Source organism: Fundulus heteroclitus, chromosome 13, assembly GCF_011125445.2.
Source record: "Fundulus heteroclitus isolate FHET01 chromosome 13, MU-UCD_Fhet_4.1, whole genome shotgun sequence".
Taxonomy (NCBI): domain Eukaryota; kingdom Metazoa; phylum Chordata; class Actinopteri; order Cyprinodontiformes; family Fundulidae; genus Fundulus; species Fundulus heteroclitus.
Genome location: NC_046373.1, coordinates 10504607 through 10529959, shown reverse-complemented (window position 1 = coordinate 10529959; position 25353 = coordinate 10504607). Strand labels below are relative to the sequence as shown.

At 39.6% G+C, this 25353-nt stretch overlaps 1 protein-coding gene across 1 annotated transcript; it reads left to right on the top strand.

Annotated features, from left to right (window-relative positions):
* Positions 1-3907: 3907 nt before the first annotated feature.
* Positions 3908-22410, top strand: hepacam2 (HEPACAM family member 2). The gene is made up of 9 exons (XM_012860170.3): positions 3908-4103; positions 10588-10947; positions 11034-11321; positions 17680-17979; positions 19062-19187; positions 19568-19589; positions 19682-19716; positions 21369-21442; positions 21561-22410. The coding sequence occupies exons 1-9, from the start codon at positions 4046-4048 to the stop codon at positions 21669-21671; spliced, it is 1374 nt and encodes a 457-aa protein (XP_012715624.2). The 5' UTR covers positions 3908-4045; the 3' UTR covers positions 21672-22410.
* Positions 22411-25353: the final 2943 nt, after the last annotated feature.

Here is a 25353-nt window from a genome sequence, read left to right as displayed (position 1 = left end):
GAATATGTCATGTAGGAAATTTGGCATTTTCAAAGAACTATCATTTTATTTCTGGTTGTAGCTTTTGAAATAATAATAAAACAACATAAACCTTTTGCATTTTCCTTTATGGGATGTTGATATTTGGGGTAAACATAAAAAAAAAAAAACAGTTTATTCTACTTAACAGACAAAAGTGGATCTAAAAAACTTTGAATTTGCTAATACCGGTGTCATTCTTTTTAAGAAACTTAATGCAATTATTCCATGAAAAAAAAAATTGCTAAAACTCCCGTTTGTTTTTATATGTATATTTAAAAACATTGATTGGTTCTTCATAATTTTCATTCAGTTATTAGGAGCCATTGTGAAAGGTCCAAAGAGTCATTTGCGGCTCTGGAGCAGCAGGTCGCAGACCCCTGATATAATATGCTTGAACATACCTGGTCATTAATCCTTTTTAGATGCGCTGGACCAGTGGTGCATCTAAAAGTTGCAGAACAGCGGTCCTCCAGTACTTGTGTTTGAGCGATACGGACCTCCTTTGTAGCTCGGCCCGTGTGTCCTGCTGGAAGGTTGACTTCCTCTCAGTTTCAAGTGTTTCGTAGCCCCTTGTTTTTAACTCGAGCCACCAACTCTGACCAGCTACCCTGTCCCTGCTAAAGACGGCGGATGGTATTTTCCCATTCATGTTCTATAAATGTTCAGTTTCAGCCCTGTCTTACCATAGTGGCTTCTTAAACATGGTCGCCGCATCCCATACACACTGCAAATGGAATATCTCAAGGCTCTTCTAGGCTTTGAGCTTGCCCCTCCTCATCTTGCCGACAGATTTTGTCTTCCTGAGCTGTGGATCTCTCGCAGTCTCCTCCTACTTCTCTGATTGATGCAATGCTAACTCAGAGTGAGGCTGGAACATGAACATTTCTAAAGTAATTTAAAGAATAAGAATTGCATGGCAAGGCATGCTGGGAAAATAATTGTGAGCATATCTGTACGGTGCCCCTCCAGCACTTCCTCATATACTCTCTGATGAAACTGCTGGGGCCTATAGCAGTACAGCACTGCTATATTTACCTTTTTTTTTACCGCAATGAAAGGAGAAAATAATATGCATGAGAGCCTGCAGTGACACCCCATGTGGCCCCACTGTAACGACCGCTCCAGGGACCAGACCCACACACACACACACACACACACACACACACACACACACATTCAGACACTCGTATGCCAATAGTATGGCCTTGATGTGGGCTGGTGTGCTGTGTCTGCTCTGAGTGTCAGCAGCTGGAGGCCAAGGTTGCTAAAAGAGGGGAGAAATGAAAAAAGGAGGTAAAAGAAGGAGGAAGCCGACACGAATGTGGCGATTAAGAAACGGGGGGGGGCACAGATGTGAGGTTCCAAAGGCGAGCAAATGAGCAATGAGGCACCATAAATGAGGACGAGGCGCGGTTCGTCAGGAAGAAGGAGGCGAGCTGTCCAGAGGAGGTTAAGATGAGGCGTAGGCTGACGGACTGAGAAAATGTAAAGTATGACATGATTTAGCATCTAGATCCAAGAATCCTTCAGACCTTGCAACTGTTGCGTTCTTTGCTTTGAGACGGTGGCCCAGGAGGATTTAAGACCGACACATTTCCCTCAAATCTATTTAAGTTAACATTTCTGGCAGCGAAGGGATTCATTGACCAATCAGACCTGAAAGTTGCCCCCTTGTGTCGGTACATATGTAGACTGGAAAGTCAATTTCTGCGATGGTCGGCTGGTTCCTTAACCGTTTTTCAGTATGCAGCTGCTGCATCATTGGTTGATCTACCATACAAACTAAACAATCACCACGTTGGAGTCTTGTCAAACGCTCAAACATCCTGACCCAGTCATTAGGTGAGCTCTCTGTGTGCTTTCAATACAACCTCATTTTATGTGAAAATGTTGTTCGGTGTTTACCGAATGAAAACGCAGCTGATCCACCTGTGTGACTATTGTGTCACTATTGGTAACCGGAGCAATGTGTTTCAAACCGGAAAATCCGCAAAAGATGAGGAACATTTAGCTTCAGAGGAAAATCTTGATGTATCATGTATTTTTTTTTGAGTTCATTGCTGTAGAAATGTCAAAAAAGTGCAACGAGTGAGTCCTTCTACCAACTTTCGTCACCCACAAATGTTTTTTGAAAGCTGTGCAATCTCTGTTTCAAGGTAAAAGCAAAACAAAAACACACACGGTAACACCTTCCTGCCCTGATGGGATGCAAGTTGTCCAAAGCTCTACTACAGATTATAAACCAGCTGGTTTTAAAAGGTCAGCATTCAAAACAAAATGTTAGCGGTTATAAGTACGTGGCCACTGTGACTCTGTAGAATGGTTGTCCTCTGATTGAAAGGCTGTGTATTTGATTCCAGCTTCCTCCTGCCACATGCTGATGTGCCCCGGGGTAAGGAACCTAACTCCAACTTGCTCACCGATCTGCATATAGGTGTATAAAAGTGAGCGCGGTTGAATGGCCTCTGATCGGTCAGTGTGAGCAGAAAATCTCTATAGATTAAATCCATTTAAAACATTTACTCACTGGCTAAAAAAGTGTGAAAATCAGGCAGTCCTTACAGTAAAAACTGGACAGCTAATACAAAACGTGTGATTTGAAGTACAGAAATTATGATGGTGTGTTTACGAAGCGTGGATGAGAAATACACGATTGAATAACTTATGTGTTGACCCCACCTACAGGCAAAAGAAGAACCTCGCAGCCTTTGGTGATTAAAGGAAACTGACGTGCGTAATGGTTGCAGTTTATTTAAAAGAAAAACATGCAGAATACGTGATTTTCAGGTAGTTTGTACATGAAAAGGGAAAACCATCTGGATTTAAAAATTTGATAAAAATTGTCAAACCATGTTTTCCCGGTGAGAAATTTAGAAGCATTTATATATATATATATATATATATATATATATATATATATATATATATATATATATATATATATATATATAACCTTAATGTTTGCCAATGTTTCCCTGGGATTGAGCACCTCAAGATGAAGAGTCTGAGAAAACACAAATGACCTGTTTCCTTAATGGTTCCGTCACCAAACCAGGCACTTATTTATGCAGTTTACAATGGGCCAATTCATTAACTGAGCAGTTCAGTCCCAGGCTGACCACATCATTCAAGCGGGGGACACATTGAACGTGATAGCCATAATTTAATTTGGTTTTCTGGAAATCAAATTAAGACAAATCTTCTTTCTTTCTGAGCGGGACGATCCTGTTCGGAGGACCCGAGGACCTCTGTGGAGGTATTTGGCATCTTTAGCAGAAAGGAAGACGCTTCCACAGTAATTTCCTCATTTGCATCTAATCTTTTACAGATAATGAGCAAAACCCATACTTGTTTCTAGAAAAACATTGCGTAAAGAATTTGGTGAACCTTTATCTTCTGTCCTTTAGACGCATTCTTTTCCTGGGTGAAAGTCTTGTGAAAATATTTGACAGGTATAGTCGTTTAGATTAGGATGGATTATGTGTCTTTTAGCTCTCATGTTTCTAGACTCGCAGAATGATTCCTGGCTGAATAGCTGACTGCCGATCACTAAGCAACAATGCTACATGGCGTTGGGAGTTAAAAGCTTTGTTTTACAGCCCAGGGCACCGAAGCAGATGACAGCTGGCGTGTTAACGTTTAAAGAAACCCTGCTCTCCACTATCCTTTTACAGTTTCATGTCGCGGTTCCCCTTTGACCGAGCAGGACCCCTCGCCCTCAGGGCAGATTTGTTTCTGTGTGAGCGTCAGGGCCACACTGTGAGGCTCTGCCAGGTGGACCTCTTTTTTACTCTGTGTCACGTGGGAGGAGCATAGAGCTGCATGCAGGAAAGCTTCTGTATCTCCTCTTATTTCCCTGGCAAATATTGTCACCACAGCCAGTCTCATTTCTCTCCTCCTCCTCCTACTCCTACTCCTCCTCTTCCTCCTCTTCTTTCCCTTCCTCTTTTCTCCTCTGACCGACATCCCACACGCTCTGCCTGCACGTCAGAAGTCCCTCATAGTCCCCAAAGGATAAGATGCCATGGAGGCCACCAGAACAACGGTGCTGTGTATCTGCTCCGTCCTGTTTGTGCTAACAGGTGAGAGTTTCAAAGCGTTTGAGTTATCCTGGCTGTGTCTGTACGACTATAGCTGTAGCTAAGCGAGTACGGTGGGACTGGTTGCCTCTCAATGTCAGTGGCAGATTTGCTCCATAAAAAAAAGGGGGGGGGGGCAATAATCCTTTAAAATAAACTTAAAAAAGTTACATTAATTGAAAAAAGTGGAGGAAATTTCCAAAGTACAAAAAAAAACCTGTTGTTGTAGAGGTTGCTGTATGTGTTTGAGCTTTAGAGTAAAACTCAGTAAGTATACAACATTTTTGTCAATTTAAATGTTTTTTTTTTTCCTTTTTTTTAATAAATTATGGGAAACTAATTATCTAAGAAGGATGATTAGTTCTGCCCTAATTTTCAAAGGCTGTGTTGGTACGATGACGACAGCATCATGGTGGCAGAAGCACCTCATGATATCTTGACAAGGGTCGGAGAAGCTCATCAGCATCGATACAGATTTCTGCACTGCTCTGTTTTGCTCCGTGACAGAAAATTCCTGAAGTTTGTCGATGGAACATTTCAAAATGTAGAAAAACGTTTGAGGGCTAAGAATACTTTTGCACGGTACCGGTGATTTCTGTCGATAAAACCTAAAACGTGAGGAATCTTTTTCTTTGATAAGGACAATGCGGTAAGCTTAGGGTGGCTTAGTTGTTCTGCCATGACCATTTATTTTTTATTTCTATTTCTTTCTTTCTGTCTTGTCCTCACATCTTAGGCATGCAGGAGTGTAGAGCTGGCTGCTGTGCGGATTTGCTTGACGAAATTCCCTCTGTTCTATAGTTGATTTTAATACATAAAATTCATTAGTAAATGGGAACTAATAATCAGCAACTTTATCAAATGAGGAAAATAAGTTTTTAGAATTAGTATTCCAATAACAACAATAAATTGGGCTTTGGTTGCTGTTCGTTTATTTTTCCGTCTTATTTATTGTAAAACATAATAATAATTTATTGTGCAAACATAATAATAGTAAAAAATGGTGTAGTCTGAACATTTTTCTGTGTTCCCCTACATTTTGATAATCATTTCTCTCATATAGAGACTGCGTTATGGTGTGCCGCTTTGACCTTCTATTTATTTATCAATTTATTGTGTCCTATCGCTCGGGTAAGCTCCACGGTGGAGCTGGTTGCTGTGTCGTGTCGGGTAAATCTGGTCAACGAAAGAAGGAATACTGCACCTTTTGCACAACTGACCTCAATAAGATGAAATAAATATACATTCTTAGGAATAAGAGAAATCAATAAAGACTTAAAAAAACTGTTGCTGTTGAGGTTGCTGTATATTTTGGACTTGTAGGGTGAAACCTGAGTGGATTAAGAAAGCGTTTGACAAAATATTCTCCAAAACTTGAGGAAAATATTCAAGGATCATGAAAATTGATCACAAACCTTAAGCAAAAAAACAAAAACAAAACCAGTTTAAATTAAAACTAGTAAACTCTCTGGAACTCTTTGCCTCTGGAGCTCAAGTCACAGACTGATGCTCGACTTCTCTCCACAAGATTGAAAAAATGGCTCAAAGACCATCAAAAGTGTGAGCATTAACTGGCTTGTACTGTATTGTTTGTTTTAACTTCTTTTGTTTTTTATGCATTTGTGTATTGTTACTAACCTCCCTCCCCCTTAATGCTTACACCTTTTAAAAGCCTAACCAGGGACAAATGCTGCAAATTAGCCCATGGCTACAAGCCTTATGTACTTGGACATCGGCCACCTGTTTGGTTGCAATGTTTAATTGTACTGTCCCTGTCAAATAAATAAATAAATAAATAAAATAAATCATAAAATAGCGAGTAATGTACGTTTCCTTAGACCGAAGTGTGTTATTGTCCCTATTGCCTTTTTTTCGATCGAAGTTTAACTCAAATCTAAGTATTTCTTGCTTAAATGGGAATTTTGCATGTCTTTCCACAGTCATCACAATGTGACTTAACAGAATCAGCTTTATTTCTATTGTTGGCTGCAAGCAAAAAAAAAAAAAAAACAGTCTGTGGAAAGAATAAGAAACCCTGAGGACAGAACTGTGACTCAGAAACTACAGCCATGAACCAGTGTTCTTCACACATTATGACTTGCATAAAATCCCTTCAACATGGACTCCCCCGAGTGCTTTAATGTAAGTGTCAACCAACTCTCCTTTAGAAGAAGGCCTGTTTGTCTTATCTGTTGAAGAACAGAGGATGGTGGCGTTCGGAGATGCACCTGTTGACTCTATTTAGTGTCCAAACATCTTGGATGTGCGTGAGGGCGATAAGGGGCAGGTGCTGGTGGCTCTCCACATGTTGCTGTTTAAATCTGCGAGGGAGGGCATGGCCTAAACGAAGATACCCACTCACCTTAAAAGCCCATTGTCACAGGAATCCTCACTTTATCACCACAACAATTGCCAAGCTGTTTGGGGACAACAGTGAAGGAACGGGCAGGGCACACTTCTCCTCATTCTGCCCTTTTCACCAGATCTCAGCTGGTGTAAACACAGTCACACTCCTGATACTGACAACACACACACACACACACACACACACACACACACACACACACACACACACACACACACAGAGCGTGACACAGAAACTGGCCTGCGGTCTGGAGAGTGGAACGTGTCGCCGTGTCTCTTTGCGCTGCATGTATTATTTAGGACATCACAGCAAACGCACAGCAGATGCATTGTGATGAGCGACGTGGGCGGCAGTCACCACAGACCAGGCTGAAACTGTGCCTCACAAAATTATTCATGCCAATTGAACTTTTTTCACACTTAGCGACGGCCACGAACTTACACGCGTTTAGCGGGATTTGACGCGATAGAGTGAAACCCGAGCCGGTGCGTTGTTGTGAAGAGAAAGGAGAGCATTTACATTACGTAATATGTGTCCTCTGAGTCAGTATACTTTGGAGAAACATGAGAATGTGCGACAAGATTCTTAATTGAATTTAGGTCTGTACTTTGACTGGGCCATTCTAACACATGAATATGGTTTGTTGTGAGCCATATCTGGGTTGTATGTTTAGGGTCTCGTTGTCTTCACCTTAAGCCCTTTGCTGATTCTAACAAGTTTTCTACTGGCGTTGATCTGCGTTTACTCTCTGTCCATCTTCCCTTTAATTTGTACCAGCTTCACAAGAGTCTAAAGTCAAGAGTTTTTGTTGTCAAAATGCAACCATAATGAAATGTAGGTGAGACAGCGGCTCAGAATGTACACATAACCCACAGACAAATCAAAGACATCCATGGAAAAACAAAGAATGAGCATTTGCAGAGCAGACCCTCAAAAACACCAAAAGTAAACTAAAGAAAAAGCTAAATTTAAAGTTAAGCTGTACAGGAGAAGAGAATTGTTAATGGATAATAAGAAACATTCAGATAAAAAATGAAATGTCCAAGTGGAATGTATTGCTCTGTAGCAATACGCCTGGCTGTTCTCTGGACTCTTGCAGCCAAACAGCGTCTATATCTCGTAGACGCCATCCCACAATCCCCTGTGCTGACCTCACCATCCCCACAGCATGATAATGCCACTGTCTTATTTTACTGTGAGAATGGTGTGTTCATGGCGATCCATCCCAGAACATACTGTTTTTTTGCACCTAGGCATGAAAAGTTTACCTTTAGTCTCCTCTGTCCGGTGCACCTGTGACTTGAACATGGCCTGTGGAAAGTTTAAATTTGACCTATTATGGCTCTATTTCAACAATTGCTTTCATCTCGCCAGAGAATAGTAGTTGTCTTGTCAACAGACTTTCCACCTGAGCTGCGAATTTCTGCAGCTCATCCAAAGCCTTTTGGCTGCTTTTCTGATTGGTGCTCTCCTGGTTCACATAAAATGGATATGCCATGAAGGTGTGGCTCTGTCTTTCAGATGATGGATTGAACAGCGCTGTGTAAGATGTTCAAAGACAGTAGTTTTTTTTCATGCTTTGAACCGCTCCACAACTATATCCCTGACATGTCTACTGTGTTCCCCTTCTTGATGCTGTTTGTTCACTAATGTTCTCTAACAAAACTTTAAGGTTTTCACCGAAGAGCTGGGCACTTCACAAATTATTAAGAAAAGAAATTGCTCTTAACAATTTTACAATTGGTCAAAAAGTGATCAGACAAAGCCAATTAGTTTCATTATAGCTTATACAGAATTAAGAACAGTAAATGATTCCCATTAGAACATTATTAGTTACTTTTATTGCTGATTCCAGAGAAAGAAGATGCGCAAATAAACATGTGGCTCGTGAAAGAGGAAGTTGAAACATAACGCTGACTAAAATTACAAGGATTTGAGCTTGTTTCACAGTAGCACTGCTGGCTCCCATGCTCTAACGATCTCCCTGTTATTTCCAACTTGTCGTTTTATGAGCCTGCAACCAGTGAACTAACTGCCTGGCAACCCAACTGAAGCTTAAACAGACAAAGAGACGCGCAATACATCAACAATTATCGTAACTTTAGACAGGCCGAGTGTTTGTGTTCGGTTCAGGACCAGACAGGCCTCATGCTTAACAACAACGACACCCTTTAGTGAGCTGGGTCAATATTAACTCACTACAGTTTCAGGACGTGGGTAGCAGGATACAAACTGATCGCGCTGGTGTGGTTTCATGTACTCACCAGCAACTCGTGCTGGTCATTAACATTTCGTTGGGCTACAGGAATGATAAATACAAAGAAATCCATCTAAAATCAATTGTGTGGGTGGGGGGCTTAAAGTTTGTCCAGTATATATGGACTGTCAATTACTCTTTGTGTATGTTTTCTATGTTAACACATAATATACTGTATAGATGCTGTCCAAAGAGGTGCTGCTAAGGTCTTTTAAATGGGGGCTTCTTCATAAAAATCTACTTTGTTTCATGATACTTAAGTAGAGCCGATTGCAAAGAAGCTCCAGTGAAATAAAACCTTATCATTGAGATAGACGACAGTCTACTCAACTCACTACTGCTGACATTTTGAGCTATTTTTTCATCTAACAGCAGACATCTCAGATTTTTTAAGCTGAGAAGCGGTTCCTCTAAAACATTGAGACAATTTGTGTTTTTCTTGCAGTTTTGGATACCAGAAATAGATATTGATGAGTCTCATTAATCTCTTAAAGTCTTGATCTTATCTGGGATTTTTTGGTGATCCAGAAGTATTGTTCTACCCTTCTCTTTTCTTGTAGACATGTAATAATTCTTATTATACTCCAACTTGAAGAATTACTAAAACGTAACACCAAAGATTTGCTTCTAATGCTTTCTTGTCTGGACGCTTTACTTCCACTGTTTGTCAGTCTTTATAGTTGTGAAGATAAGCTCTCCTGCGTCTGATATGCTGAGACCAGAAGTTGTTCAGTCAACCAACCAACAGTTCTCTGTGTCTGCCTTATGGAGATACTGCATATTGCCAGACATTTGTATCGTGTGGTTGTGATAGAAATTAAGAAATTGTCTGTCTTAAGCAATATAATGCAACCTTTATTGTAAACCTATTTCCTTTTCTGATTTTTTGATTGGCAGTTTCAGCTTCACCTTTAGTCTTTCTTGCAGCAGAGGTCTGCTGTCAGGGACAGAGTTAATCCACAAAATACAATTTTCAGACTTTTTTCTCTTCTTCCCACAAATTTGTGTTTAATATTTTCCGAGACAGCCTTTCTTCACTTTCATAATACCTGGATTTTATGACCTGTTGTTTCAGGTTAGATAAGAAGACCTGATCTGTGGTCGAATCCATTTAGCACAGATCTGTGTTTGCATCAACCGACTCGTGGATCAAGATGTGCTGATTATAACTCTCTGCCAACAATGCATCCCAAGAATTTCCTTGATACTGAAAGCGGGGAAAAAATCTGTTAACACAATGCAGCTTTTGTTCAAAACAAAGCTGTTAAATGTAAATACTACTATATACTAAATACAGGACGCAAATTCCTGTGTGTGAGTATTTGGATCCACACAAAAGTGACATGGCGTGAAAGGAGTTTTCTCAAACTTTTGTGAAACATTTGAATTTGAGTTGACTAGTGCAATGCCCAATGTGTCCTGAGCATCAGATCTAGCAATACTGTCACTTTGAGCAAAACAGTTGCAGGTTGGAAAAGATATTAATTTCTACTGCCTATCCAATACGTACCTATTTCTGTTGCTTTTTTTGTGTTCAAACACTAATTGAACCCGTACACATAGAGAGACCGTATAGCACCATGCATGAGACTGGTTTATTGAGACACAAACCATCAGAAGTGCTAATAAGCAGTTTAGTCTTACAGCTTTAACTAAGTCTAAATACATAGCCGCAATATTTGTATATTGAACTCAGGTTTTTCAGGGTCCAGACCTGCCATGAACTGAGTGAGACACAGTTTGGAGTCCATTAAAAAGTGTGACGTTACTGATATACATTCATTGTTTTGGTAGAATATATGTTTTTGTCATGTCAAGTGTGGTCAGCTTTTTGTGATTGTATTCTACTATGTCCTTTATCGCAGATGTTGGCTGCGAACTGATTCACCTTCATTCGCCAGTTCAACAAGGATCCACAGGGATGCCGCTATTTCTGTCTGTGGATACCAGATTTTCACTGGATGAAGTTGAAATCCAGGGAACTTGGTCTCACATCGATCTGAGTGGCGCCAGGACCACGTTGGTTACCTTTACCAAAGAACAGTACATCATTGACATGATGTACCAAGACCGCCTCCTCTTTAAAGAAGCAAATGCTTCTCTGCTCATCCTGAAGTTGAACAAGAATGATGAAGGGCGTTATAATCTAACACTCAACATAAAGTTTCCCAACAAGTCAGCAGTGGTCATCAAAGAAGAAAAAACTATCTATGTGAAAGTAGATGGTGAGTTTTCAATTGCTAGATCTCATGAGTCCTAAGATGCTGATTGGGTCCAGAATTAGCAGTGTTTCTTGTCTTTTTCCTTCCAGAGCCTGTATCTACACCAGCCATTGAGAAACAGCCACCCTATGCAGTTGTAGAAGACAAAGGAAATGTAACGTGGACTTGTTCTGTCGAGAAAGGAACAAGAGTGGTCTTCCAGTGGTTTAAGGATAACGTCACACTGACTCCCAGCGAGAGATTTCACTTCGTTCAAGACAACGCCACTCTGTTGATTAGCCCTGTGAGAAAGGAGGACATGGGGAATTATAGCTGTGCTGCCAGCAACCCAGTGAGCCAAATCAGGAAAAGCAGCGAAGTGGAGCTCAGTGTTTACTGTGAGTAGACATGCCATTCTCTTCTGAATGTCCTCCCTTTGTTGTTTTACTACCACCACCTGAGAAATTCCTGATGCTGCCTTGGTAAAAAAAAAACACAAGCAAAAAAACATCTCTGTTTATTGAGGATGTGAAAATCTGAACTAAACGTTATGCCGTGTCTTCTCTGTTTCAATTTGACTTTGAATACCAGCAACAGAAATTGCTTGCTGATGTACTCTCACAGAGCATCTTTTTTTTTGGACTTTTGCGTGATATGTCACATACTGAGGATGCTGAGGTGAATCCCATCTTTTCAACAAACAGATTTCAGCTGCCATTCCTGCATAAAGCTAGAGACAAAGAAACCAAAGTAAGATACTAGACATTTCTCTGTTGGCTGAAATTTAGTGTCATTCTACCATTTAATTGGTTTGAGGGCCTGGTCCAAACACAAAAAGGAGCATTTTGAATATGTTACCCAGAAGGTCCCACTTGCTTTTAGTTTATTTTATTTTGGCCACTGGTTCTCTGTTTTGACTGCGGGTTATTTATGTAAGTTACATGAACTGATGCTAAAATCTAAATAAAATATAACCACTGTAAGTCATCCATAACCTATTAATCTCCCAGCAATAAAAAGGTAATACTTGTTAATGTTTCAAATTCAGTCATTCACACAATTTTAGAGAGAGAGGGAGAAGGGTCGCCACACACAACTAGTCCAGAGTGGGATAAAAAAAAAAATAAGACCAGTAAATAATTAATCTCAAATTGTTTCATAACAATCACAGCTAAAAACCTATATAAAGTCACTTTGTGACTGTGGAAAATTATCTAATGAAAATTAACTGCATTGGTTAAGTTGTTCTGTCTCCAAGCAGTTCTAAAAACAAACTTTTTCCATTTTCAGCAACTAAACAATAACCAATGATTCTGTCACAACCATCTCACTTCACAGTTAATGCAAAGTCACTCTAAACCTCAAGGAAATATGTAACTGTGGGGGAGTTTTCATTAATTTTGCTGACCCAGGCTTCGATGTTGACTGGACATCTAAGCAAAGAAGACTGAGGAGATCTCTGGTGATCCGAAGTCATAATTTGAAATTATTCTGGAGCAGTTACTATTAAATTTATTAAATAATCAAAATCCCTTCTGTATCATGTTCATAACATTGACAGATTTGTATTGACAGCTTGTAAAATGTGTCCCATAGTAAAATTGTCAAATTCAAAAAAGCTTTTGAACATCACTGTTTCAAAGTCATACCAACTTAGAAAGTCTAAGCTACAATGTTTCTAATTCCACAGATAGCTGAAAGCGGAAGTGTTGATACTATAAACATGTATTAATGGTCTCAAAGTTAATGTCTGATAACAAACAACAAACATTCTATGCATACATTTATGCATTAAGTATTAGATCATATTTTATTTAAATTTTCATGGACTCAGACAGCCTGCTGTCAGTTGAAAACACATTTCTCTTATGGGAAAGTATTTGCATGGGAGCAGACTTATCTCATAGGGCTCTGCTGTTTTACACAATGTGCTGATAAAGATCCCCTGGTTCTGTGAATTTGAAGCAACTGAGGGTCTAATTTGTTAATTCATTTGCATATGTGATCATTTCCACGAAACAAAAGATAAAGGAACATAGGATTCTGGTTTACCCCCCAAGGTCCAAAGTTATTGGCTTAAAGCTGCTTCCAGTTCATGTTAGCATTTGGAGAACATACTCACAAACAACAAGAAAAGATCTTAGAAGAATCCAGTCTTACAACCAACTGTATTTGAGGTAATCGCCTAGTGCTTTAAAAAATGATGGACTTACCTATGGATTTAGTTAAGGTGTTTCTTTACAGTGAAACTAGAGGAGGGAGTGATTTCATTTGTGTGTGGCCAGCAGGTACATATCAGCTAGCAAGATTAATGAGTTTTTAATCATAAGACTCACATGCTTTTAAGGTGTTAGTGTTTTTGCTCTGCTTTCACTTTGTGGGAGAGAACTAGGTGAAGTTTCCCTTTCTAGTCTTGCTAGTTTTGGACAGTCTGAAGCATCACTTCTGATGTATTTCTCTTGAGGCCAAGCTTCTCCGGGTACATATCAGCAGCACAGATTACTGCATTTTTGAATGTTTTTTGTTCTGCTTTCACTTTGCAGGGGAAAAGAGGTTTGAAGCATCACATCTGATGTAAACACATAAAGGTGAAAAGAAAGTGCACCCTCTGTTTATTCTAATACCCCCGTCACAGAACTGTGTCTTGGCCGTTCAATTTAATGGCATCAGAAGACAGTATGCCACAGGAAATGGTCAGGAAAGGACCTCTCTACATCAGGGGCCTTCAACACTAATCCCACTGTCCTGCATGTTTTAGGTGTTTCCCTGCCTCCACACACCTGACCTATATAAATGTATAATTAACAGGCCCCCGTAGCCCTTGATGGCTGCTGAGGAGGACATGCAATCATTTAATTCAAATGTGGTGGAGCAGAGACATCTAAAACGTGAGGTCCTGAGGACCAGAGTTTGATCACAGCAGCAGATTTTTTGAATATCTTTTCAAATTCTATTACAATAGCACTTCAAGCACTGTGCTAAATATACAGTATACTGCACGTGTGCACCACCGCGGAAACAAGCTACTACGTCTTAAGTGTCGTAGTAGTGTCGTTTACTTCAATAACTCATTCTCACCCTTACTTATACAAACATTTTATTCAACTGTGGATGTGGGATGGTTGAACCTGAAAGGGAAATTAATGCAGTACTTAGTGTTGGATCAGTTTGGCTGACCATTATTTAACCAGCTGTGGGCACTCATAAAGCATTTGAATTTAAGATAGGATAAGAAATCCTTTATAGTCCAACAATGGCGTGACAGTGGCAAAGACACAGACAGAGTTACACACAGTTTATAGTAGTAAAAAAAACTAAGATAATCTAATCTAAAGTTAGTTCTAATGTAGCAGAGGACGAGCTTTTTCATGAACGGCCAAAAACAAAAGTAAAAAAATAAACGCCACAGTAAATATTGAACAATTATTCATTGTATAGCATACTTAGATAAAAATACAAAATATTCAAGTTTACAGAGGAAAAAAGAAAGAACGCAATATCATTACCAGATGTTTAGTTAATAATGTAAATAACTTTAAAAGACATGATCATGACGCCACAAAAAAGTGAGGTACCTGGTCATGAAACAGCTGAACACTGTCAGTTCCATCCTCATGATTTCTGTACATAAAGACATTTCACCTGAAAAATGTTCCAGGATGTGATGTTGTCCAATAACTCCCTAATCCCCCCTTAACAAAAAGGAGTTTATTCAAGTGTACTACGATTATACTTATTTCATACTTAAAATGAGCCATTGTACTTGTAGTTTACTTTTTATAAACTATAGTGTATATGCTTAACAACAGTATAGTATAAGACTAAGGAGGCCTACATTAAAACTAAGACTTAAGCTTATACTTAAGTATACTTAATAAAATGAACTTCAGGTATACTATTTTTTGCTTTAGACCTACATTAAAGCCGTTTTTCAAAGCACCGACAAAGATGACAACATGGGAAACAGTGTTATAGCAGTTTAGAGTTTCAATGTATATCTGATTGGGTCCCTGCCTGAAATAATTCCAATCTAACTTAACGTGCACAAAACAACATTACAGGTATTTCACCATGTCCATTCTCGTTAGGTAAAGATGATGATAAAATAAAATAAAAACTTTTGAAATATGTGGCCCGTTTCAACCAATATATTATGCGATAAAGGCATTTCTAAATGATCGGTACCAAATGATTTCAGATTGTTATGACAGCTGTTAGCAAACTGTTCGCTACCTAGCTGTGCAGGCTAACACTGCTTATGGTGTGCATGTCTTTACTCCCCCGCCAATCAAAACTTTTTTCACTGTTCGCAGTAAAGGGGAGACTGTGTTGAATGCTGGAGCTTCTTGTCTGCTTGTTGTATGTCGCCTACAGAACGCTGTGTTCTTATATCTCCAGAGAGAAATACTGGTTAGTAAAGCAAACCTGCTAGAGTTAGCGTAGCACTTCAGCTAACTGCTTCCCATAAAGGAACAAGACACAAGTTTATAGACTGTATCTGTTGAATGAGATATATCTTCATAAATTAAAAACGCAAAACTACAGGACGCGTCAGAATGTGATAGCAGCTTTCTTAACTCCAACCCTGAGATGAAGCAGGCTACTAAGGCTGTCCTCCAGATACTCTAGTTGGGACATAACATCTTTTTCTGTCAATAAAAACAGACTGGAAATACTCTACTATCTGATTGGGTAAGGTGAAAATATCTAATCTAAAATGACACAGATCCATATTGAGGACAAAAAGTCTCTACTGGGACATCCTTATTTAAGATGGAGAACGTTCTGTTTACCGTGACTGCATCTGACTTCATTCTTTCCCTTAATGATAAACAATAAGATAATGTCTGTTGGAGACCTCCACCATAATCTTTTATCAATTTGATGCAAGATATTCTATCTTTTTTTTATGAAAATGGCGAAGTTACTCAGGCTTGTAAAAAAAAAGAGCTAATATGGCTAAAACTCTGCTGCTTTTTTATCATTAGAGTTTCACGTGATGAGATTATTTAATAATTTTTCCAGCTTCGCAAAATGTTTATTGTAACAGTGTTTGCCTTGCCTGTGCACACACTTATTAAAGCCCAGACCACATCCCCATGCATCACTAAACGACATGAAAGGTATATTTTTGACTGTAGAATGTGATTCTGAAACTTGCAAAAAATGAGAACCCCCCACACACTAAATAAAAAGATGATAATAATAACTGAACAAGACGCATGGCTGGCAAATATTGATGAAGCAGTCTCTGGGTAACAAGCCCAAAAGCACAGTTGCTCAATTACTCCCACAAATTTAGATAGTGAGGGAGAATCCTACAGTAAATAGTAATCCAGAGTATTGTAAGGATTTGTACAGAGATTTGACAGGTAGTTACAAGGTGATGACCCAGCTGATCAGCATTGAAATAAACGCAGCAGAAAAACGTCAAATGAGTAATAGAGACTAATACATTGTGTCATTTCTTGGAATTTTGTTACAGGGCTTCTTTCTGTTTTGACTGATTTATTTAAAATACGAACATCCTCTTTTCCTGTGCAGTAAAACTGGTTGTGTGTAAGCTCTATTGTTTGAAGTGATTTAAAGAAGGAGTGATGGTTATGGGAGTCTGTTCCAGCAAACGTCTACATTTTTTTTTTACGTCTCTGTGTTTTCAAATAAATAGACACAGGATAAACGTTCAGTAGTAGTGTTCGTAGGTGTCTTGTTATTGAGAAAGTCACATGGCCAACTGCTGGGAAGACCAGGAGGGAAGGTGCATTATATGGTGTGCTTAGAAACACAAATTCTGCTATAGACCCATTGACCAAGCTTGAAATGGTTGTTCTTGCTTCTGGAAAGTTCTCCATTTATCATAATCTGTTTGTTACTTCTGTATTCATATATATTGTATCTATTGTGTGGTGAAAAGGGTTCTGGATTCCACTCAATCTTCCCTGGAGCCTTTTTCTATTCCCCCTCATGGCTCCTGGTTTCTTCCAGCTTCTTGCCTCAATGTGTTTCTTCCACAGTTTTGTTTATTATTTTTTATCCCTACAAATCATGTTTGTGCCTGCCTCATGCATGAAATCACTACGAATCCATTAATTTCATAAATATATCCATGAATATCTGAAAAAGGCTTTATGTACACCAAGATATTACTGGCTTGTAACGGTGCAGCTGTATTTAAATACTTCAATGTTCATGGGCGCTCCTGCCCAGTTATCCTTATTTATTCTGCTATTCTGTGTATTAAGCCTACACCCTTTTCATAACAAGCTACTTGAAGTATACACACCTTACAGATGTAGAAATAAGATTTCTTCCGTTGAAAAGAAGAATTCTTTGTAAAACATGAAACGTTTACAGTGGAATTTAGTTTAAAATGTTACAACTGAATTCAAAGAAAACCACAAGTTTTGGATCCTCAATCTCACTGGTTTAGTGGTGACAGTTTCCAGTTTATCTTGAATGTTGTACCTTTTTCTCTTGTTTAACAAATGTGACTTAAATAAATCATCTGTAGAACTCAGCAGAATTTGTTATGAAGGTAATTCAGCAGGAACACATCAGGGCACAAGCCCCCAAGGACTATGTTTGGCTGCATGAAACCTGATTATGAAAATGGAGGCCAGGCAAACCATGTTTTAGCCACTCACTGGTTATTGAAATGCTGCAAACAAAGAATCTAAATTGTGCATTAGAACGAGACAGAGATATCAAAACGAGTTTAACAAAACCAATCGCCGTGTTTCCCTGACCCACACACAGATGGCCCCTACAACCTGGAGGTGAATTCCGGCCAGGGCCTCCGGACAGGGGAGGTGTTCACCATCAACCCTGGAGAGCTGGTGTACTTCGAATGCCAGGCCGATTCAAACCCCCCCAACAGCTACGTCTGGATCTCAAAGAGCCGCAACCCGACTCAGATCATCACCGAGGGCCCGCGGCTGGAGGTGCTGTCCTACAAGCTGGCCCAGACCGAGGAGTACCTGTGCCGCGCCTTTAACAACGTGACGAAGAAGCAGGACGAGGCCCAGTTCACTCTGGTGGTGGCCAGCCTGGGAACAGGTGGGTAAAGGGCAGAATATGGCAGGAAGGAGCAGAGCGTGGGCTGGTTTCGGGAATCCTCTAATGATAAAGGCTCTGTGAACTTTGCGTCATGCCAAAAGCAGAGGAGCGAAGCTTTAAGTGAGGTAGAAGAAACTTTCCAAATGATAAAGCTGTCCGACTCGCTGTAACGAGGCACCAGGAGCGTCATGAGTTGTGCCTGCATGTCAGGGATATAGCATACATACATATGAATGTTATCGAAACAAAGATTTAATCTCTGTTGCTAGGCTCCCTTCGCCTGCAGTCGGTTTTAGAGTTCAGTGGCTGGGAAAGTAAACAGGCGATAACAGCTGTTGTGTTTATTGACTACGTTTTATAGCATAGGCAGTTTCTGTGTGCTGTATGAGACATTGATATGTTGTCTTGGTGATACCAAGAGGGAGCCACGGTGACGGTTATTGCCGAAACTGGCTTTGATTTAAAACTCTGTTTGGTGAGTCAACAGAAGTCATGCCAAACATTGTTTTTTTTTAATTTTTAAGACGTCAAAATTACCTCAACACAGAACATTTTTATTCTATTTCCATCCTAATTAGATACAAGGTCAGGTAGATTTTTCTTGAAAAGAGAATGGGGCCTGTTTTTTTTTTTTTTTTTTTTTTTTTGCTTTGTGCTTAATATCGTAGATTAAATTATTTACACCTGAATGACTTTCACATTTAAAATTATTTCTTGCTTTACGGTTTTCGAGTAGCAGGTTAAGGACATTAAAATAAGCCCAGTGACTAAGCTCGTTTCCAGTAAGCATGGACCATGGACATGTTTTGCCAATAACAATCTGCTGCACCGACATGGTTATGCCTGAGTACTTAATTATATCCTGCTTTAAAGAAATATTCAAACACATCCTTTAATGTTTTAAACTCACTGGAAGTCAAAAGCGTACCTTTCATTGCTGAAAGGCCCATCCATCCGCTAAGAACACGTTATGGACCTGCAGCAAGTCAGAAGAAGGACCGACCTTTTTAAAAACTGACTTGCGCTGTGCTCGCTTGTCTGAAAGTTATGCTCAGAGGTGTTTTGCTTTTGTTTGTGGACAGGGAAAGAGAGATACACCCAAGACGGTAGATCCGTGTCTCCGCTGGCGGTCATGGCCGTCTGTTCTTCGTTTATTATTGGCTTTATGCTGCTGTTCCTCTTCCGCAGGGCATGCCATCCAAAGAGAGGTAAGACAGTGCCCTGTTTTGATTGACTTTTCACCTAAGTAGTTGCCTAAACATCCTGTATTATCAGTCAACATGCGTTGAGACGGATTATGTCATCAGAAAGCATTAAGCCCGAATGAACGAGCTAAGAGGCCAGCATGAAGACGGTAACACTTCAGTGTAATCCTCACTACATTCCTGCCTTAGATCCTACTCGCTGAGGTTCCTCAGAAATATTTAAATAACTTGCAAATATTAGTCAAAGTAAAGGTAACCGGGGCAAAGTAACTTCTCTATTTCAGTATGTCAGGGTGTTGTTTTTATATTTCTCGTATTTTCATTTGTGAATAATTGGGTGTTGTTGTTGTTGTTGTTTTTTTCTGTCGCTTTGATATCAACAGTCCTCATGAGCATCTACAACAGGTATGGAGCCTGGAGTATTAAATGAGATCAAACAGCTACTACGTTTCAAACACAAAAATATTTTCAATAACTGCTCACTTTGTTCCCTGCAGACCATTTACAGAGCAGAAACGACCACAGCGCTCAGGTAAACAGAGAAATATGCTTACATGTAAACATGCAAACACTAAAGCCCAACATTTTATGGTATAAAGGCATTACGTCCTCTTTGTTAGACATCAGTACAGGAAGTAATTCTGGTTTTATTTAATAACCTAGCCGAAGGCTGTAAAACAGGTTTGAGACGGGAGGAAAGAGTAAAAGTAAACAAGTTTAGGAAAATTGATCTCAAGCAAACAGCAACACCAGGTTTCATGCAGGCATGGTGCAGTCCTGATAGAAAGGTGTTTGTGTTTCTGGGGATTTTGTGAGACAGATTGAACATTTGCAGATCAAAATATTTTTACATCACAAAACACGACTAGATTAAAGAAAAAAAAATGCTGCTTTTAAATGATGGTTTGATTTATTAAAGGAATAAAAGGTATCCAAACCAACCTGACTCTATGGGAAAACTACCCCCCAAACCCATGAATTGGTTGTGACACCCTTTGCGACAACAACTGCCATCAAGCATTTACGATAATTGGTAATTTTAAATCATCGTGGATGGACTTTGGCCCACCATTCTTTGCTTACATGTTTCGATAGAACCATGTTTGAGGGTTTCCAGCATTAATGGCATGGAACAGGTTTCAGCATGTCAGAGTCAAGACTTTAACTAGGCCACTCCAAAACCTTCACAATTGTTTTTCATCTATCAATGATGGACTTGGCTGCTTGCTTTGGCTCATTGTCCTGCTGCATAACACAAGTGAGCTTGTGCCTAAGGTCACTGACTGATGGCCAGGCGAGCTCCTGTAGAGATTTTCTGATAAAGAGAAGAGTTCTTCGTCCCCTCATTTGAGACAAGTATCCAGACCCAGAGGCAGCAAAGTAGTCCAAGACCATCACACCACCGACAACATGTCTGACTGTCAGGCAGGAGTGGCAGGCGAACCAAAATAACTACATGAGCGACTCAGAAAAGAACCCAGAACAACATTTAAAGCACAGCAGGCCTCATCTTCTTCGGTTAAAGTCAGTTTTCATAATATAACAACAGGAAATAAATTGAACAAAAATGGCATTAAAACAATTCTAAGGTGAAAATCACTACAAGAACACAAAACCCAGTTTCACATCTCCCTAAAAAGGCTTTCTCAAGATCCAAGGCTAATGGGACAACGGTGGTACTGAAAGGAGTCCCCTGAGACACGGCTTTCTGTCCCTTTTTAAGGCTTATAGGTGTAAGAGACTTTGATTTTCATCTTTCCTTGAATCTCTTTAGATTGGGGTATGATATGTTGCTTTTTAACATTTTTAACCTACTTCATGTTGTCACGCTAGTAGCATTTTAGTGATTTGTCGGTTCCACAGGTCCAGTTGTTATCAGGCCTGGGTGAGGCTCATGAAATTGAGATTAAAAATGTTTTTAAGTACAGTTAATTCATGATTTAACAAAGGAGGTACTTGTTCAAAGAAGCCCAGGTTTGTTTGGATAGCTTATTTCCATTGATGAATAGAATAATAAAAAAAGTGCTTTGTTTATTCTAAGACTATCTTTGTCTGGTATTAAAATTGGCTTGATGATCTGAAACATTTAAGTTTGAGCAAAAACAGAAGACATCTGCTGACCATACAGCCTGACCGTAATCCTTAGCCAAGGCTGGTCTGACATTGTTGAATGTGTATCAGCAGGTCATGAAGATGCAACAGAGGACTTTGGCATCTATGAATTTGTGTCCGTACCAGGAAAAATGGAGTCCACACAGGTAATTTGCATGTCGTGCTCTGATGACTCGTTAAAAAGGAAGCAGCAATCTTTCTCAATTACTTTCTGTTTTCCTCATGTGCGGTTATGTCATCGTTATTTTACTTTCCTTTCCCCAGGCGTCGTGCAGATCTCTCGCTCGGCTCGAGTCCGTCCAGGACATACACACCACCATCTACGATGTGATCAGGCACGTCCCAGAATCCCCCAGTGTCAGCTTGCTGAAGTAACTGTTTGCTGGGAAGTTTCGGTTGTCAGACTTGAAGACTTCTGTGTAGCTTTATTCTTGTGTTTGCTGCCCAACCGTTTTTTTGCACAAAGTATGAAGGAGACCTGTTGGGGTACGCAACCTGAACGTGCACTGTTACTGTCGAGAGCTTCAGACAGATATTTATCATTTTCTACCAGAGATTAAAGTTGGAAGAAGTGCATGTATGATCAGATTTATCATTATTGTTTTATTGTGTTTGAAAGGATGCAGTTTGTTAATGTTTTTTTTGTTTTGTTCAAGGATGAAGATGATTACAAAACAAGTTGATCTTTATATTAGGTTTAAAACCCAAAACACACATAGATAACTTCTATGAAACAGCTATTAGGAAATGAATTAACTTGCAACATGTAACAGTCCTTGATATAACCGTTCGCTTTCTGAGAAGTGTTACAATGAATGCATTTTCTTGCTTTATTGTACATATTGTACATGGAGACTTCACATATATCATTCTATTTGTGTATCTTTCTCTTATCTTTGAGGTCCTGCAGAAACCCAGAAAAGGAAAAACACGACAATGTTGCAAATGTCTGTCAGAATATGACCCATAATTATAATTTTTTTCTTTTTCAAGAGAAAAACATAAGACATGCTTTTTAAAGTTATGCCTTTTACCACTTTATATGACCATCAACAATGCTCATACTGGAATAGATGTGCATATTTTATTGGTTGAATAAAAGTGGTGTATTTTTCACATACTGAACATTCTTGCAGTGTCTCACCTACCTGTCGTTACTGAATGTAATTTATTGCTCCAGCTGAGTGGGAGCCACATTGTTCACTGAAAACAGAAATGTTTTGCCAGAGAGACATTTCCAGCTTTTGTCTATATGCAAACTAGTGAGAAAAGTAGAATATTAAAAACTGCTTTTAAAAGTGGAGCTTTTATAAAATGTTATTTTCTCTTTTCCTTTTTCTTCTTTTCCCTTTTGTACACTGTATCCTTGTAGCATACAGAGATTTTTTTAGAAAGATTGTATCTGTCATGTCTGGTGCTATCGTTTCTCTTAGGCTATAATAAGACCCAGTTTATTCCACATTGGTCACGCTGTGACAAGGCCCATATTATCGTTAAAGTTTAAAACCAGCTGAAAAAAAATCAAGAAATAAAATGGAATTTTTAATAATTTAGAGGAATCTTCAGCCTGGCAAAGATTGAGCCTGGCTTTGGGTAATCTTCCTCTGTCTTTTGATTATTATTTTCCAACTTTATTGCCATCTACTGGTATAAAATGGATGTCATAGATAGAGGCTGAGCCATATAGGGAAGCTAAAGCTAACAGATCAGTGCATCATGTCAGATGACATTGCCGTTGTCTCACATCGGATGTGATGGGGAATGCACAGATCATAGCTTTTGAAAGCAATGTGACTGCTGCCATAGTGCTCTCCACACACTCTCACAAAACATGCATATGATTTCTGTCTAAATTCAGCAGCTAAAAAAAGACTTAAATAATTTAAATGAACCCCCCCCCCCCCCCCCCCCCCCCCCCCCCCATAACCTGCAAACATAGCTGCAATGGCTTTCTCATTCGCATACAGCTACATGCAGTCTTCAGCCTGAAAAAAAAAATCTCTATAATGCATCAGGCACCGCTAAGCATGGGTGCAATTTGGAGGTGTGTGCCATTCTTTCCTTCTTCCATCTTCAAGAACGTTTTAAACATACCAAAAATGCAGTTTTGTAGCTTTGTTTCTGACAGAACTTCAGATGAAATATTAATAAGGACAGAACAATTGGAGTGGGAAAAGTTGTGTTGGAGGAGTTGGTTAAACATGTAACTTCTGGAAGCAAGGAGTACAATTTAAAATCAAATGGTCTTAGTCTGTTCTTACTACTTTAGTCAGCTTTCACCAAACCTCAGTGAATCTGTTTCCCCAGGTCTTGATTTCTTGTTCTGTTTTACTTTGTGTTTCCTGCTCACACTGAATAAAATCAAACACTTGATAACTATTGATAATTTTGACATTACTGTACAGTTTGTGTATAAATGTTTTGTACTTTATTAAAGACATATCCTTTTACTTTTCTGGGTCACTTGAAAGTCTGTTTGCATAAAACGACACAAAGCTGAAAAAAGTCACTTTTTGTTTAACAGATCTGAGGGGAAAAAAACCTGTCAGATCTTCTGTCATCTCGTACTCAGTTTCTCTGATGTTATGGATTTAATCTGTCTTCTCACAATGACATGAGCTGCATGAATTGTTACCAATCTGCAGCAGAGTGCTCGTTTCTGTCGGCATTTGGTGTGCCGGTATGCTGTGTACCTGGCGTGGTGAGGAGGCTGGCAGCGACAGATGGACGCTCCAGCATGTGGTAGAGTGCCCTCCCACCTGCTCCTGCTGACACCTTGTCACGAGTAAATAAGAGTGCCTGTGTGGTGTGTGTTTGTGCTCTCTAAAGAAAAGAGAAAACAAAATCCTTCAAGATTAGGACAACACGGCCCCCAATTTAGCAGGACTGCATAGTTTATATAATGGCAGACCCAAATGTCAGTTTTTTGGTCTGTTTAAATGAACTGTGAAGATGTAACCTCAATACACAATAAACTAATAAATACAGTTGTATATTTGAGCTGAAACATTGGGTGTTATGGCTTCTATGAGGTGGAAACACCAGTTGCTAAAAAAAAAAAAAAAACCCAACAAAAACAGCATCTACGGTACCTGCCAACTGGGGAGATCATTAACTGCAAGTCTCAACATGCTGCTCCCTTGCATGACAACAAGAAGTCTTTTTAATCATGTTCTAATTGTAGCTTCTGAACTGACCAAGTGTGTGTGTGTGCGTCTTCTTTGTGGTGGCATCTCCGGGTAGAGGCGGCCATCTGTTCCGTCTCAGTGTATGCTTTAAGGGAGGCGCCGCCTTATGGATGGCTGCCTAACAAACAACAGCAAGAGTAAATTCACCTCGGGAGAGCAGCATCACCTTCATTTGACTGGGAAATAAGCCTAAAGCTTGATTAACCAGGAACTAGCTCTCCCTGCGCCTTTGGTGCTCTGCCTCCAAGCGTCGCTCAGTAGAAGGCCTGATGGGACAATTACAACGCAGGCTGAGCTGGTCTGCATGCACCGCTTTGGTAATCATTCGGAAGATCTAATCGTTTGGCAGGGATGGAGAATCAGGGCGCTCGATTGTGGGGAAACCTGGCCTGACATGACTCCCTTTCTCATGGATGGAATGTAAATGCATCTGGCTAAACAGCACAAACTCTGGAAATCAATTGAATATGATTTAACAGGTTGGATGAAGTTTGACTCCAGTAGTCATACCCACAAAAATTGTGTCTCGTTACAATCATTACAAAAACTAAAAGAAAATTATACAAGCTTCAATTTTCTGATTGTTTTACAAATAAAAACCTAAAACAGTTTCGGCTGGCATCCGTATTCAGCACCCCTTTACTGATTTAATCGTGAATTAAGTCCTGTTCAATCCATTGACTTCAAATTTCACCTACATGAACACAGACCACACGTGTGGTCAAGAAATACAGCTATTCTATGAAGGCCTTAGAGGTGTGTTCGGAAACATTAAAGAACAAAATGTATGTGGCCCAAACTATCACAGCACATTACCCCCGAACATACCCTCCCCATGGTGGTGGTAGCATCAGGCTATGGAGACACTG

Excerpts from the sequence above, each read along its gene's own strand:
- hepacam2 (XM_012860170.3), top strand. The coding sequence starts at position 4,046 with ATGGAGGCCACCAGAACAACGGTGCTGTGTATCTGCTCCGTCCTGTTT. Across the intron at positions 17,980-19,061 it reads GGTGGCCAGCCTGGGAACAG|GGAAAGAGAGATACACCCAA; the intron begins GTGGGTAAAGGG and ends GTTTGTGGACAG. Across the intron at positions 19,590-19,681 it reads CTCATGAGCATCTACAACAG|ACCATTTACAGAGCAGAAAC; the intron begins GTATGGAGCCTG and ends TGTTCCCTGCAG.